The sequence below is a fragment of the Corvus cornix genome, chromosome 4 (assembly GCF_000738735.6).
Source record: "Corvus cornix cornix isolate S_Up_H32 chromosome 4, ASM73873v5, whole genome shotgun sequence".
Taxonomy (NCBI): Eukaryota; Metazoa; Chordata; class Aves; order Passeriformes; family Corvidae; genus Corvus; species Corvus cornix.
Window position 1 is genome coordinate 24017520 of NC_046334.1, and position 18182 is coordinate 24035701.

An 18182-nucleotide genomic window follows, 5' to 3' on the forward strand; every position below is an offset into this window, starting at 1 on the left:
TCTTTTCTCACGAATCTCAGGAAATTACTGATGTTACAAAGTACATGCTCCAAGCAACGTTTCAGACACTGGAGTGCCGGGACACCTGAACAGATGTGCCACGGAGCTTGAAGGACACTCCCATTTCCTGGAGCTGCCCCTTGAGGTAACACAAGATAGGGTGAATATCACAAACTGCAGGTGAATTAGAAGTGCCTCCACAAATGGAGACCTTGAAGAATATATTGTGGTTTTTATCATATTGAAATAGAAGTAAGCAGATAAGCTCAAAGAAACATTAAGTGCTCCACTTGCTAACAAAATCAGTATTTGCAGCCCACAGATGCTTGCTTGCTTCTATAGCAAAAGTATGCTACTTGGTTTTATAGTCAAGCTAAAACACATTTTACTACAAGTAAAAAAAAAAAGAGTTAAGAGAAAATTAAAAATTCAAGTTTATGCAAAGATTTCATCACATAATAACATCCAAGATCAAATACAAAAAAAGGAGAGGAGTATTACATTTTTTCTCTTCGCTTACACAAGCATAGGCCTAACTCTTCCATTTTTAGGCAGCAGTTCTATTTACATACTTAAACAGAGTTGAAATGGTCTAATAATTTTTCTAAGATTTCCATACTGAAACCTAACAAAGAACTTCATAAAAGTGTAAAATACATAAGAAACGCCAATCAAACAAACATGGGGTCTTATATGAGCATGTGCCAAAAAGTTTGGAAACAATATTGTGTAGGTCAGATAGGTAGTCAAACATTATTGCCCTTTTTAGATATTGTTTAATCCCTGCCTCTTCCCATATACAAAAAAACCAAATCCATTTTCCACATTTAGACAGAAAAAATAAGTAATATAATTGTTGGATCTGGTTGTGTTCCTACTACCATCAGCAGAAGCTTGAGCATTTATTTGGTTGGGTGAAAATAGCCTGGTTTTATTGGTCTGCACTCCAGATCGCTGGATCCAGCTGCTGAATACATCAACAAATCCGATTAGCTGGTAAAAGCACTGAATGACTTTTCAGTCACCACTTTGTAGATTTTCAGCATGTTCCACTCTCAACAAATGAAAGCACCTTAAGATGGAGCAGATGGAAGGCTGTGAGTGAAATTAAAACCATACTTATCCTGCAATATATAAGATATAGTGACTCATATTCTCATCTTCCTGATCCCTCAAATCCATCTAGTCTTTCAATATAATATTTCCAACTGTTCATTTAAAATGGCTTTGAAAGTTTAAAGCTGTGTATAAATCTGGCCCATTAATATTTGTTGGTTGAGCAATTGTTTAAATTAATATAACTGAATTTTCCTAATAGGTTTTCTTTTCCTCTATGCTTTACCATGACAACAAAGGGTAAGAAATTGTCTTCCTGCTTCCAAAACCTTGAAGTTACTTTCCTTCTTCCTGTGTCAGGCAAAATGCAGGATTACTGAGGTTTTTTTAACCAAAAATTAATCGAGGCAGGAAAAATGAAGAAGAGTAAGAGACAGGGAGGGATTCTGACATCAAGACAAGTGCCAAAGGCATTCAACTTGAAAATTAAAGACTAAGGGTTAAAATTCAGGTCTTCTGCCTGACATGGACAAGAGAAATAAAATAACTAAGTTACTTCCTGTATGATTCTCCTAACCATTCCCTGTAATTCCAGTGTGGATCAATTCTGCTTTTGTTATAAGTAGCATTGGTGTAGCTTATTGTGCCTGGTATGCACTAACCATGCAAATTACTCACCCTGCTTTACAAATATTACACCTGGAATACACTCTCAAATATCAGTAGGTCTCTGCCCAAGGTACAGTCACACAGGAACATTTTGCTGCTTGCCAGAACTCACATTTGTACAAAGAACCCCCTCTGAGACTGTAATAGTACAGTGTAATGGAATTCACGACATTCATAGAGGGGAAAATTAAAAAAAAATATATAAATCAGCATTTTGGCTTGGAAGACATTTTGTCAAAAACAACTCGTACCTAGTATCAGGAAGAAACATTTTGAGCAAGCTAACTCTCAACAACCTCAATTTCAAAGATTTATGAGATAATTGAACAAATTAATCTGACTTGTTCAGAGCTGTACAGTCTGTCATCAGCATACATTTGCAGACATTCTGAGATAGTTTACACATATACAAGGAAATACAACACATTCAAAAAATTTAGATCCACATTAGTTGGGATGGTAAGCCATATTAGCCTTTTAATTTTATGGATCTAAACCAGAGCAAATACATTCATAGAAGGCAGAAAACCAAAGAAAACAAATCCCTTCTCCGTGCTGCAAAGCAGTTGCAGAGCTGTTCTGCTGAGCTCTCTCGCCCTGTTGCTGACATGAGCCCTGACAGCAGTCTTGCCCATCAGATGACGAGAAAAATCTCTGCATTACCTAGCAGATTGCTGTTTAAATTTTCTATCATACCACGTGCTTAGAAACAATCTGTTGCTTGTAATCTTCAAAGTGTGTGAGAAAAAAATCAGTTCACACCATTTGTAATAAACAGAGGCATCTTTTCTAGTCCAAGTCATGTTTGTAAACTTCTAAACCCATTTACACTGAGAAGAAATTACAGTGGTATGGCACCCTTAACCACAGCAGCCTGAAAAAATGCAGCATCAAGTCAGTTATGGTTTTTTTCCAATATTAACTACCTGAAATCAAGATTAAACTGAATAGGTGATGTAGCATAGTAAACTCATGTTCATATACCTGTTTTGAACCTTTTATAAAATTAGCCCCTGTTCCTTATTGAGCTTTGAAACTCTTCTAACAGTTTTATGACTACACATTTATGAGTCAGGGCATTTGAACATTTTACAGGATTTTGCCCTACTCTTGGTCACTGGAAGAATCCTAGGGGAAAAATATGCCCATTTCAAAACACAAACCGCAAATTACTCTGGTTTTTTTTTTTAACAGTGAAAGGAAAACATAAGTAATGAAGATGCTATTTCCACATGCAGTAAAGCCCAGTAAGTCATTCACGGACTAACTGAAGTGACTGGCAATTCAATTACAGAGCCAGCATCCCAAATATACAAAACAACCATACTGATTCAAGATAATGAATATAGACCTGAATGTTTTTCCTCTGATATTAAATTAAACAGCAGATTAGAGTTGAAATAGGACATTTCTTTAGCTTGAGTCTGTCACCTTTAGTTGAACTGTATGTAACATTTCAACTCTCAAAAAAAAATCTCATTAATTTCTCCAAGTCAGGTTTGGGAGCAGGTGGTGGGAGACAGTAATAGCTGGAGCTAAACCACACCTTGCTGTAGAATCATGGTGAGTATCACTGCCTTGTAAAATTTTTTTCACACTTTCATAAAGTGGCTATCCATTGGAAAATGCATTAGGTATCTCTACATTAAATCAGATTCAGGACAGGAATGTTAACTCTCTGTATTCATTGCCCAGACGGGGACTTTGGGGAGGAAAAGGTAAATTCCTCATAAATTGAGTGATTTGAGAACCTTTCTTAAAACAATAAAAAAAAAAGAAGAAAACAATAATCAAAGATCTGTGGTGGAATAAACCAAGGAGGCACAGCAGTGCTGCATAAGAAAGTAAAAATTGTTCTGTGGTGGTCCTATATACAGATAGATAAAGAAAAATGAACAGTATTTCAAAAGATATCTATACCACTCTGTAAGTGCACCCAAATAAATACAATAGCTGTATTTTAAGCACAGTTATTGATTTTAGAAGGTTCAGTATGAATTTATTCAACATGTGGTTATTTAAAACCTGCTTGCACTCCTTACTGTTGAGCTGGTTCACAGTATGCCTTCACAATGTTTATCTGATTATTTTATTCACTCCTTATTGCTTATCCATAAAGAATTCATTATTGAAATTATTTACTAATTTAAATAAAAGCTCTTTTGCAGTTTCGACAAGGTTACACTTAATATGCACTTGTAGTCAATGCAAAGTCTTTTTAGGAACTTACCAAAGGAAAACATTAAGGTTTCAAGACAAAATAATAATGATGCTCTACAAACCTATATAATCTGTATAAAAACATCCAGACTTCTGCCCTATACCTTTTCAGAAACCTATTTGGCAAAAGGAATTAATCTCTTGTCCACAGTCCTCTAAAACCAGATGCCACTGTATTCACGTTCTGATAAATGTAATGACCAGATGAAAAATAATGGGACAAATCTTGTACATTTCAGAAATAAAAGTTCCGGTTAACTGTCAGATAGAAAGCCCATTCACATATACATACAGAGAGAGTTTGATCTATACAACTGCATTTTTTACCTATTGGGGTATCTTTTCAGTGTTATTTTCAGTCTGACCTGATATTCCCTGTCTTCTTGTGACATTGTTTCCAGAATATGGGCATGAGCCTTCAATATAAAAAATTAGTAATTCATGCATCTGGTTCACAGGCATGAGAACATGACTTAAAGAGATAAATTATCTTACTATTAAGTGCTATGAGATAACCCTCTTCAGAAAAATGGACTGTAGAGTTTAACTGATGTCTTGCTTTTTATTTATCTGACATTCAAAATAAACTGCTGTTCATTCTGTTAAGTTCATATGTGTGTACATTTACATATACATGTGTGTATACATACATGTCTGTCTATATATGTACATATAAAAATTCATGTTTACTGTGGGATATATCCTCCTTTTAGTTTCCTGAAAATTACTCCTATCAGCATATAGGATTTTAATTTGATTTTAATTAATTAATTTAAAATTATATTTTCCTTAAGAAAATAGTTTTTAACAATTTAATCATGTTTTCACAGAGAATGCCTGAGAAATTATGCTATCTGAATTTTCAAAATAATGATAATTACCTGTTTAATGTATTTTCAAACTAATATGTTCCCAGATATTATATACTTTCCTAGTAATTATCGACTGCTCAAAAGGAATTATTTATCTCTTAAATATGCCCTAATTCTCAAAAATATTTTTATCATGAGAAGCTTGAAAAAAATAACTAATGAAACCAGCAGTAACAGCATCACTTAGTGCAGCGGTGCTTGGTTTGTGTGTTTTACACAAGATAGTAAAGGAAATCTTATGGACACAAGGAGTTAAGTACATCCTCAACCATGTGCAGTCAATCACACCCATTGAAGTCAGTGTAAATTAAGACTTTCATTAGCATAAACAGAAAAAATTTACTATATTTTCATATATTATATATTAATAAAATCACATATAAACACATTAATATATTGAAGAGATTGACTGCTAATATTGGTTTATTTGCAAGCTTGATTGGCATATTTAAGGCATGATTGCCATACTACTCACAAACTACTGTTAAACATAACTCACTTTCAGATTTCTAGGAGTAAAATATATATTCGTACTGTATTCAAAACTGCATGGTAAATTATTTCAGATTTTATGGAGAAAATTAATGCAACAATCACATAATAAGAATTTAAAAAGTCAAGTAGGCAAGAGAAAACTGTTGGTTTTGTATCTGCCCACATTCTGGAGCACGGCTGTGTGAAAATGGTCTGTGAGCCAGACGCAAAGGTGCACAGCAGGGACAGCACTGTCACACAATAAATACCCCAGCTTTCTTTATGAATAACTCTCAGGAGTAGAAGAATGTTTAAAGTTTGCTACAGAGATCAATTTTGAGAGGAGAAATGTTTTGAGAGAAGAAAAATCACAGGAGTTCCCACTGTAGACTACATCCTGGTTTTATTGTATCATTTTACTGCAGAAACCCATCTGATCCTGACCATTTTAATTACAAGAAGGCACAGAACCTATTTCACATCTGCTCACTGAGCCTGAGAAATGTTTTATAGTGAAAAGGAAATGAGAAGGACCAGGAATACAAATGAACTGAAACACAAGCAGCTAATAAATTCTTCCTTTCCTTAAAATCAGTTCTAATAATCTATTGTGAAATACATTTAGGCTTGGTCCACAGTAATTTTAATTCAAATAAACACATTTAAATTTTTTTTATCCTTCCCTTTAAAGGATGTTTTTTGCTTATTCGTTATGCATTTTGCCAACAATACGCTCAATGCTGTTTCTTTAAGAATGAAAGCTATAGCATTATATTCCAAAATGCTTGGGAAAACCTTTGCCATGACTCTCAAGTTGCAACATGCCAGATATTCATATGTTTTCAAAGCTGCTGGTTGAAAATATAATGAAAGGATCTAAGGTTTATGCATGAATCAACACACCCTTGTCACAATGTCATGGTGCAGTGATCCCTGCAGAGCTGTAAGACTTGATTTAAAACAGAAAAGCTCAACACTGGCTCTTGAGCCAGCAGGATTAAACATCCAAGATTGTACATATATTACTTCTGTGCTCAAACTACTGTATGAAAAACTTGTTATCATTATGGCAGTTTTATAGTACTCCATAGGAAACCTCTCTTTAAGTGACTCCAATATCCTTTCAGTGCTAATGTATGTCAGAACACAGTACAACTACCCCTAAAGTTGTTGGGTAGGCAGATTTAAGAGGAAAGGATTTCATCTTCATCACATTCCTTCTTTCTTGTTTTGACAGAATTAAGAACTTTTAAAAAATCTGATATAACCGATGGTCAACAGTCCTCCAATTAGACTTCACTCAATTACACTGTGCTGAAGGATAATGAAGTCCAGTGGTTTGCACATGTCCCAGTTCTGCCCTATGAATTGCCTCCAGTGCTGTACCTTTGTTCCAGCTGTTAAACAGACAGAACCGAGGAGATTCTGTTAGAATGAATCCAGAATTCTCACACAGTGCTAAGCCTAGCCCATTTCTCTCGAAGGGTGCAACAGCAGTCACAGCAGTGAACACTGCTCCTCATTGGGCCATTACTCTGAAAAAAATGTGCACCATCTCTCAATCTAAACCATTAAGCTTCCGAGTGATGCTGACTTATGAAGTGTCAATTTGCAATTAGATTCCAACAGCTGCTCCCAATGAACTGTCAACACAGCTTTGCAGAGTTGCAACAATCCAACAAACTAAAGTGACTATATTTTATGGCTACTTTTTGAACATAATTGACTTGTGTCCCTTTCCCAGGTTACGTGAAGGTGGCCCGTCCACCTTGGTCAAGATCAGTAGAATTTTGGCCCAATTTGCTGTCATGCAATATGTCATGACACGATCTCTTAGTGTTGATGTGAAATTCCCACTGAAGTGCAAGTCATTACATGAGTTAAGGCTACCTACTGACAGTGTCCACTCCACTACTACACCCATTTTCTGTACACCTTTAAATAACTGAGTAGTCTCACTACTTGGAACACTCCTCGGGGGTATGTGACCACCATCTCCTCCTTTCTGAAGTTTAGGAACCTAATTTAAAAGTAGTACCAGCAACACCGATTCATCTAAAAACCATTTGCTCCATCGACAAACTCCAAGCAAGCGCTGATAATTAGTTTGAAGACTTTTACTTATTTTTACAGCTGGCTTTCTGTTTGCTTGCTTGTTTTTAAAGCAGATGGAATAGTGTGCTGTTGCCCTGAGGCTACCAGGGGAGGGAGGCAGGCCCAGCCCCGGCGGGGCGGCGCAGGGGACCCCAGGCACTGCTGGCTGCTACCCGCGGGTGCCGGGTCGGGACTGGCGGGCAGGGCTGCACCCCAGCTCTGCCACACCAGCTGCAGCTTCTGCAGCCTGAAACACAGCAGGCTCAGGGGTTTAAATCAAGAGCCAAAACATTTCAGTGGTCGATTTGGGCAGAAAAAGGTCATCACTTCTATTATGGTATAAGTCTACCACTATATCTCCGTGAAGGACAATCACCTTGCTGGAGTGAAATACCTGGGTAAACACTGAAGCATTTTCAGATTCATATTATCCTACATTTCTGTGACCTTCTTTTACGCCTGCATTGTTTCACAGTGCTGGTCTTGGGCACAAGTTCTTTGAACACAATTCTGGAAATAAAAAAAACCAACACCCTACCCAAAAAAAACCCTAAACCAACCTGCAGAATGCTCAGCATTTCAAATGAGAACAAGCATAGAGGGGACAAAAAAAGTTGGATTCTTCTTAACCATTTGTGCAGTCTGCGCTCTGCAATCAGCTCCTAAATTCTAATTCTTGCACGCCAAATATTTCTCTTTGGAACTCCTTTTTCTCCAATGAAATCCTTCTGGGAAGGTAATCAAGGGGATACTGTACATATTTTTATCACATGCTTCACTAGTCAATTAAATCCAATGCACAAGGTAACTTCATTAAACCATCACTGGTAACTGAAGTGATGAAAAAACAAGTACAAGTCCATGTCTTAATTTGGAGCTCTTCAACCTGCTTGGAAATTGAAGCCTTGCACAAGGTTCAGACAAAAGAAAATCTAAAATGTGGACAGCATCTCCCTTCTGCTGGAAGCCTCAAAATCCACTACTGCAGTCTAGAGCCTACACATATCATCTGAGTATTGTAAAAGTTCTCCGAGGAAGACAAGAACAAGGCTAATACATGCACACAAACGCTGGTCAAAAGCACTTGATGGTCTTGGAGAAAATTATATAACCTTTACTTTCTCAAAGACAAAGTGATTATGCTCATCTCTAGTACCAGTAGGAAAAAAAAAAAAATCTGGTTTTTGCAAAACCTTTTTTCAGGGTTTTGTTAACTTCACAGAATTGAGGAACACAGAAAGACCTGTCACATTTTTGCAGAATGCCATATAAACTGCTACACTTACTTCACCAACAGTCCAAGTAACATCATCTGCAAATACCGACCACATGTGGTTCTGGTTGATACAAACTCCCATTATCTAAGAAAGGAAGAACTATCCAAGCAGTTTGCAAAGAATAACAATTTAGCATTACTGTGGGTGATTACATGCTCTGACCTTTTCTGCTTTCAGCTATGTATGCTATACCCTCCTACCCTCACACATGCCACTGAAAGCTCCTTGCGTTGAGCTCTTGCACCACCTATCCCAGCATCTGTGCCAAGGCGCCCCTCTTCAGCACCACCGCACCTACCACAAGGCAGCTGAATCAGGGGGATAAAAAAAGGTCACCAACGAAGGGAAATCGCCCCCGCTAACAGCTAACCTCCAGATTCAGTGTCCCTTGCGTCTTTTTCCCAGGAGGGACAGGAAAACGCCTGGGGGAGCGCGGCGCTGGGCGGGAGCGACCGGCACGGCACCGAGCGCGCTCCCCGCCCGCTGCCGCCCGCGCCGCTGCGGGGACCGGGGATTCGCCCGAACCGGGCACGTGCGGCACGGGGGCAAGGCGGGCACGCCTCACCGCCCTGGGAACGCCGCCTCGGCTCCCCGCTCTCAGCCTGGCACGGACCGTGCCAGCCGCCCCTGGCCGCACGCCGGGCCGAGCGACAGGAGGCAGAAGCGCACACCGCTGCGGGACTCGCCGCCCCGTCCGGGGCTCCTCTCTTCGCGCTACCACGACCGCGCTGCTCCGCCCCGCCTTCCCCGTCGCCTGCCGCGCAACGCACGTGCTCCGCGCCCCGCGGCACGCGTGCGGCCGGGCCCTGCCGAGCCGAGGGCGGAGCCGGGGCACGGTCCCGCGGGGAGAGCCGCGGGGGCGGCGGGCTCCCGGCGAAGCTCAGCGGACGGCGAGCGCAGCCGCCCATGAGCACGCCAGGCGGGGGGCGAGCGGGCGGCGAGATGGAGCGATGGAGCCCGCAGCACCGCGCGGCGTAAAATGGCTGATCGCCCCCCGCCGCCCGCTCCGCACCCCTCGGCTGCTGGCCAGAGGGGGCCCCGGCTCTGGCCGCGCCGGTAGCGAGGTGGCTCCGCAGCCCGCGGGCAGCGGGGGAGCGCTGCGGGCAGCCCCGGGGCCGCGCAGCTTTACGTAACGCGCGGGGGGAGCCGCCGGGAACCATTTTACACCTCCCGGAGGGCTGGGGGGGCGCACGGAGACCCCGCGCCCCGTTCGCACGGGGCCGGGCGCTCCCACACCTGCTCGGCGGCGGGGCGGCTCCCCCCGGCACCGTACCCCGCACACGCCCCCGCCCCGCGCAAACACACACACACGTACCCCGCACACCTCCGCGCACACACCCCGCACACCCCCGCACACACACGCACACCCGCCGCCACGGCAGGCTGGCAGCGCCCGCTACTCACAGGCGTTGGTGACGGCGAAGCTGTTGGCCACCTCCAGGTTGTCGATGTGGGGAGTCAGCCTGAACTCCGAGGTGGAAAACTGAACCATCCCTACCCGAAAGGCGCTGTACTCCTGATCGGCGCCCCTCGGGAACAGCCCCCCTGCAGGGAAACACACACGCGTCAGGCGGGCGGGGGCACCGGCGGAGCGGTGCCGGGGCCAGGTCTCTGCCCGCCGCGGGGCTGGGCTGGGCGCGGGTGCCGGTGGGCGCCGCTGCCGGAGCGGTCCCGGCCGCGGCTCCGTCCTGTGTCGGGGGTCGCGGGGGCCGGGCGGTGTGGCCGGGGAAAAGGCGAGGGGACCTCGCTGGTGCCTGGCGGGCACCGCGGTGGGACTGGGCGCGCGGCGACATGACAGGAATGCCCGAGTGACACCGGCGGGGATGAAGGATCGGGAGATCCGCCGGGAGGAGAGCGGGGTCCCCCCAAATGCGGGCACCTACCGATCTGTATGCTGTTAGAATTGACCCCCCAGATCAGTCCCCACAATACAGGAGCCAGGAAGACAGAAATATGCATAATCTTTTGCATTTCCAGGAAAAGTAGAGCATCCACAAAGCCACGGAAACAGCCCTTTCTTCTTCCTCCTCCTCCTCCTTCTCCTCCGCGGAGCGCGCTCGTCAGCAAATTAGATCCCGTGCGCTCCGGGCGAGCGGCCGGCGGGAGCAAGCGAGCCACGGGAGGGAAGGAACGAGAAGAGCCCCGCGGCAGGCGCGGGAGAAGCCGCTGTCTGAGCTGCCGCTGCCGCTCCGGTGCTGGTCGCGGCTCCGGCGCCGAGCGGGATGGGGGTGATGGGGGTGCCGGCGGTGCCCGCTGCGCTCCCGCCGCCCGGCCCGGCCCTGCCCTCGCACGCGCTCGCCCGCGCTCCTCGCACTCAACGGGCGGGCGGCGCTCCCGGCGAGGCGGCGGCGGCGGCGCCTGCGCGGAACCGGCCCCGGCGGGAGCGCGCCCGCCGCGCCCCCTCCGCGCCGCGCCCCGCCCCTCCGCGCGCCCGCCCGCCCGCCTCCAGCACCGCGGACAGCGGCCTCACTTTTGGGAGATTATTTATTTATTTATTTATTTATTTATTTATTTATTTATTTATTTATTTATTTATTTATTTATTTATTTCACCCGCCTCCCCCAGGATGGAGCCACCTCAGAAATACACCTGAAAAGCACATTCCTATTTTTTTTGTTTTAGCTGCTCTACCCAAACCGTAGAAGTTAATGTGCAGGAAGAGTTAAAGCTATTCTGATATTTCATTTTCATGCATAATGGGGATTTTTTTTTTTCTTTCCAAGATGGGTTCCAGCTGTATTAGCTAGACATGCTATTTACTGCAAGCTAAATTTAACATTTCTCAGTTTGGCACAAAGTCTGTTGCTGTGCACCACACACACACACACACACACAATTTATAGAAGAAAAGGCAATGTGGCATTCCTGTGGCCTTGACAATGAATTTGCTATTAAGTGATAATTTTCTGGCATATTGTTTTATTAATTTATATTTAGTTAATGATGGGAAATATCCACATAGGAAAGGATACTGATCCTGCGTTGCATTTCCTTTTCCCCCTTTTTTATTTTTTTATTATTATTAAATTGTTTTCATTCTCCTTTCCCAGAGGAGGGGATTGAAGCTTCAGGTATTCAGACATCAATATGAGTACATATCCTACATAGGAAGTAGGCAATCTGAAGCCCTTTACTCATCACTAATTCATGATGAGTTTTGTTTCATTTGAGTCATTTCGCCAGGAAATTCTGTACAAGCTTCTGTCTGTACTTATCTCATCTTTTCTCTCTCACCCACAAAATGGGATGAGCCTGAAAAAGAGAGCAAGCTTTAACATCCTGAGCATAAAGCCCCTGTGGGCTTATCTGGGTGGAATGGCAGAGTTTCTACAGCCCTTCCTCACTCTCTCCCCCAGCCTGGTCTCTCCCAGAAGCCACGTTTTGCACTGCATGGTAAAACCTACTGCTGAATTCTGTGAGAGGGGCAGGCAGCGTCACTGTGACAATCAACAGATTAAGCTGTCAGGGGAAAGCTTGTGTTCAGGCAGTCCCCACTGCATCCTGGACAATGAGATATACAGACATTTACTTCTAATAAATATTTCAGTGTAAAACTGCCAATCTTTAAGAGAAGTGTAGATAAATTGTATGCTTCTTTTTTTCAACAAAATCTAAAGCATCCCCTTTATGTATAACAAATGAGACTAAAATGAAGCAAAGACCTCAGTTTGAAGATTACACTTTAATATGTTATAATAAAACAAAAAATCATATTTGCCAATATACATTATAGCTGCATAATGAACTAACATATAAAAAGGATTTGGGTGATGTAAAGCATAAAAATAAAATCTAGAAGAATCCTACTTTTTGAATTAGCTGTATTTGCATTTATGGAAAGGATTTAAATCTTTAAACTGTTATTTGAGGCATTGGGGTTTTTATTTATTGGTTTGGGTGTTTGGGTTTTTTTGCGTTATAGAGAACAGTGCTATTCCACATAAGCATCAAGACCTTTGTTGGACACAGTAAAAATAATTCATGGTGATGCATGTTTTAGCTGCTTAGACAACAAAATATTATTTATTGTTTATACTAAAGCATGGGTAAATGCTATACTAAGTTTTGATCCCACTGTAGTGGGCACTGCAAAATGAGCAACCTTACCTGAGTCAAATAGTTTATAGATGAAGGTCCTGAGCCCAGTCTCTGTCATGAATTGGCCTTGCTATGTCTTCCAAGATAAAGACCTACAGAATATAGCATAGCAGGTAGGTAAAATAAAAATGATCTGAGTAAAGAAGTTAATTACCAATTACAGCTGGGGGTTCTGTACAGACTATTTGTGATGAGTTAGTAACAGCTGCCACGGCAATCCCAGCTGATACCGCCCTGGCTGTTGACTTTCTAATGCGTATTTTTCCATTTCAGAATTGTGAGCCTGTATGGGTATACGTCATGTTCAATGTGTGCATGTGTATGTATGTGCATGTACTACTCCAAATTTGTACTGTCATGTCAGAACATGTAGGAAAAAAAAGTCAAACTATGTGGCCATATTCCACTGTTGGTGTGCCAGGGACAAATAAAAGATTTCAACTCATACGAGTAAGTACAAAAGGACAGCATGGGCTAGCCAATCAGCAAGGAAACAGTTTAATCAGAATTTAGTAATAGTGAAAAATGTCAATAATTTTTTTTAAAGGGCTTCTTCTACTCTCTATTTTTTATAACCATCGAATAGAAAAGATGCAAGTGGGCAAAGGAGAAAAAAGGAATTTATAGGTGATAGTAATTTATGATCATGTACTAAAAATAGACATACTCATTAACACTGTGCGTGAGAAAATCAGACTGCATTGCTGGGAATCACATTCAATACTTTTTACTCCAGGGAAAAGAATCTTGCAAGAGGTAAGTAAGGATTGTATTCTTAAAAACAGAAGATTATATTCTTATATGCATTCTTCTAAATCCATTAAAGGAGATCATATAAAAATGCATTAGTTCAGAATGTGAACAAAGCATCAACAGGGAGACTGTTAATAATAAGCATCAATCACTTGTTGAAAGGAACATAGCAGTGCAATAATAATGAAAACAATGGCAGATGACAGAAGACCAGATATGGAATAAAAAGATGTCAGACTCCTGAAAACCCCAAGTGCCTAATCCTGATTCCATAGTACTCCAGGAGAGGTTTGCTACTTACTGCAAAGAATCATGACTATACTTGATTTAACAATTTAATATTGTCTAATGGATATTCTGAACGTAAGGCAGAAGTTGGTGAGGAAGTTAAAAAGAGCTGATATATGTGCTAATCAGAAGTAAAATTTATCAGGAATACATTTCCTCTGCAATTCATCCTGGCACAATCCTGGTTGAGACAGTGGCTGCAGTTCAACTAAATGTTCATATGTTTCACCAGCTGAATACGAGATGCAGAAAGAAACTTGGAAAAGACTGAAGAACTGGAAATTTTTGCCTCGTGCTCAGAAACATTTAGCGATCACTCCATATACTTATCAAAAACATAGTTCAGGAATGGCTTGATGACATGGAGCACATGCTACAGGAAACTAACTTAGACAATATAAAACATTTGAGGAGAAGGATGGAGTAAAAAACTCAGTTGTTGAATGCTGATAATCATCACATTCAGATTAGAAACTAAGTTTCTCTTTTGTTTTGTTGTTTTAGTAATGTGTCATTGACCATGCAGTCATATACTGAGCAGTGTAATGAATTCCTCAGCCCTGCAAAATGCTCAGTTAAAACCAGACTCTTTTCTACATATCCTAGTTGAAAAAAGTAAAATTCTGAGAAGGGCCTTGGCAAGAGCTCAGACTAAATGGTTATAGTGGGCCTTCTGGTCTTTTATTTTATCAATCCTTGGGATTTCTATTCAGAATTATTTTCAGTATCTTCTTCATTATAAAAAAACCTTAAAGTGTGCAGATTTAATAGGATGCAAAAATGCTGTACCAATGTATGAATCCTTTGATTCCATGGCTGATCAAGAAATACTTCCCTTCAATAAAGATTATTGTCTTTGGATTTTTGTAATCTGCAGAACTTTTTCAAATACCAGTAAATGTAAATAAAGAGGAAATACAAATGAAGGTTCCAAGTTCCAAATCTTTTTTGAAGTGTGTAGTCCCATATGTTCACTCTGGATCTCAAGAGTCTTTTTAAAAATAAAAAGTACGTCCTGATCTTCCATGCTCATTCTGCTTCCTGTTCTGATTAGCAAACACGTACTGTTCCCATTAACAGCACACACACCCAGGGAGGACACGCTCTAAGGAACAGCTTTGGCTGCCTTCTATTTCGTGATTTTGGTGATGGAAAAAGCAACATCATGACCCTTCTGGTATAACTGATGTAAAATAATTAGTAATAATCATACAGCTTTTGCTTCCCTTTGCTGGGTAGTAGCTGTGACAGTGCAGTTTGTTACCAGCTTAGCTAACTGTTATGAGAAATTTATAGCAATTTGGGATTTACCATTTTTATTTGAGCTACTTGTGTTCTTTCTATTTGCAAGAAACTTTATATTTATTTTGCCAATAAAATCACTTAAGTATATGCTAAATAAACCATGTGTGTGGAAAATCTACTATGGATTACTTCAATTTTTTCTACTGAGATTATAGCAAATTACATTATTAAGCCCCTGGAAAAATATAAAAGAAACGCTTTCAGATTAGACAGTGCATGCTAAATCCCTGATTCTTGTCTGGCAATATCTTTCTTTTTCTTTCAGTGGTATAAAAAACTTCCATTGCTTTGTCTCAGACCCAAGGGATACATTTCTTATTCCTGTTCTAATTCTTCCCCTGCCTACCTGCTACTTCTCTTCTTCTTTGCTTTCTCCTTTCTTGACTGATTTCCATCTGGTTTTCCAACGCGTTGCCATCAGAATCTCCTTTTCTATATGGTTATTTTGATTTCACCCTCATATTTTACTCCTCATTCCCTCTGTGGAGCACAGCTAATTCAAATGCGTTGGATTGTTGCTTTAGACTATAATAGCCAGCCTTGATCCTCTCTCTTTTCATTTACCACCTCTTCCATCTGTTCCATGAGCAATGCCAGCCTTGACTTCAGTGTCACTTTTTATTCTCATCATGTTCTTATTCCTTTTTTCATGCCAGTGTCTATATTTGAAGTATCAACTCTACACCCATTTTTCAGGTCAGTTCTTAATCACTGAAATTCCTCTCTAGCCTTGCACCTTTTCTGTCGCCTGTGAGAAATGTTTTACTCGTTATGCAGAATGAAAAGCCCTTTGGAGATGATGAAGACATCAGATTTCATATACTGGTGGACTGTTCCCTGCTGAGGTATGGTACTTGTCAAATCCCCAGTACTTGTCAAATCACCTCTCCACCTCACTTACCTGCATTCATAAACAACATGCTAAAATGTTAAAAGGCAAATACTAGCTAACAAGAATGTTATAGTCTGCTCTCTATTGACATATCTGGGGTACACTTTTAGTGTTACTCTCTAATTTCTACTCACTTATGACTCGGACCTTTTTTCTATTAAAAATAGGTGTTTTTCCCTCAGCAATCACAGCACCATGTGGTAATCCCACATGTTCAGAATCCCAAGCAATAATACTGAGAAGCAGCTCTGGATCTGCAAATCACAGACATTGAAACCCAAGGCTAACATGCACCAGTGATAGTAAAACCTCTGTATATGCTTGGTCATATATTCCTCTACAGTTAAATTTATGAGTATTGTAGGAATTTGATTCTGTCATTGCAGTGAGTAGGCAGAAGTAGTATTTCAAACAAGGACACTGGACAAATACCAGCCCATGGGAAATGGACTGAGTAATCATCATTCTCAGCATGGAGAAGACACGTTCTCAGTTTAATATTTCATCCATACATAAAACTATTCATAACATATATGCTTAATCCATTTACCTTAGAACCCTGGAGAAATCAGCTGATCTTTTTCAAATTTGAACCTGTTGCAAAGCTGATGAGCATCAGAGACTTGACTTCCTTTTATATCCCAACAGATAAAATCAGTTCATGAACACTGAACTCTAGCAGAGAATGGAAATTCTCACAGTGGTTTTCCATGCTAATCAACACTATAATTTGCTTTATGACCTCGCACAGGATTCAGGACAGTGTTCACATAAGCTTTGCAAAGATGCCTTCCACCACAGCAGAACTAACAGCTAAACTCCTTAATCCAGGGATGACAGCTTCTCGTAACATTCCACATTGCAAGACTGAATCTCTCCTTCTTGTCTGGAATAGTTTCTGTATGATCTCGTTCACATCCTTTGCACAAGGCTTCGAGGCCAAGAGCTTTTTGAACAAGCAGGAAAGCTGCAATGACAATGCCAGTGCTAATCCTGCTTTTGGGCTGGGGACCAAGGCGGTCAGGGCCAAAGCAGGGGAGGGGAAGAGGCAGTGTATTTCCTCCTTCCACCCCTTGGAGCTGGGGAGCCCCGTGCCAGGCTGCTCGGTGGAGCAATTTGGCCAGCTGTCAGCGTGGGGAGGTGGATGATGGCAACAGGCTGCTTTGCTGCTCCCTCCTCAGTAAAGCAGAACAAAAACCACTACAGTCACCAAGTAAATGAAAGTATGAAAGCTCCATCTTTCTTCTTCCATAGGGGTGCTTCCCTTTGGAGCCGTACAGCAGTATCAGAAGGCACACAGGCATCAGGTTCCACTTGTGCCAACACCACTGGTCACAGTCACTGCTGTACACTAAACTGGCAGTCTAACAGGTTTTAGTGTGTCCACACGTAACTGAGAATTAGGGCATAGGTTCATTTATAAGCACATTGTTCTAAGCTGCACAGTGTGAAGTTTTTATTCTTTTTTTTTAAAGTTTGCCTTTAAAAGTGAAAAAACCTTCTTAATCTTATAAAAAGAAAGACATTCATGATAGGGATTTAGTTTAAAAAATGGTTATGTTATTGCAGTGCATTTTATTTAGATCACTTTAATAGTTTTATAATTTTGTCAGGGCTTCTGTCACTGGGAAAATCAAGTAAAATTTAAGTTATAGTGAGTAAGAGTTTAAACGCCTATCAGTCAAACAGTCCTATTATATTTTTCATTTAAGAAAAATAAAAAGTATATAAATCACACAAAAAGCATCAAGCAAATGTTAAAATAATTTATTTTATGGCACAAATAAGTACGAGAAAAATTGTTGCAGAAATTATAGTATGGATTTCAAGCCCTTACCAACATTAAAAATAAATTAAGTTGTAGGAATAGATAGAATTGCATGAGACAAGATAATAATTCCTTTCTTCAAGTATCCAAAATGTAGAAAGTTTTTGTTTTGTCCAATTACCCATTGCAGACATTTTACACTGTACTTTTAAAAACCACATCAAAAATAGGACATAAGATTAAAAGGACTTCTATGATTTGAAACATCAGCTCTCCTACTCTTATTATTATGATCTTTCCATAACAGAAATCTTTTTGGGTTCACCATTTACCTGTTTGACATAAATAATTTTTATTTTAAAATTTTTTTCCGTCAAGAGACAGCTTGCTCGTTCGCATGGAAATGTACAGAGTT

At 41.2% G+C, this 18182-nt stretch overlaps 1 protein-coding gene across 4 annotated transcripts in view; it reads right to left on the reverse strand.

Moving 5' to 3' along the window:
• GRIA2 (glutamate ionotropic receptor AMPA type subunit 2) overlaps positions 1-10991 on the reverse strand; it is a 93855-nt gene extending 82864 nt beyond the window's left edge. For all 4 annotated transcript variants that reach the window (XM_039550444.1, XM_039550445.1, XM_039550447.1 and 1 more), the window contains exons 1-2: positions 10546-10991; positions 10067-10207 (exon numbers count right to left, since the gene is read on the reverse strand). In XM_039550444.1, coding sequence (XP_039406378.1) covers positions 10067-10207; positions 10546-10633 — 229 coding nt within the window. In that variant the 5' untranslated portion in view covers positions 10634-10991. The remainder of the gene's footprint in view (positions 1-10066; positions 10208-10545) is intronic.
• Between the last annotated feature and the right edge of the window lie 7191 nt (positions 10992-18182).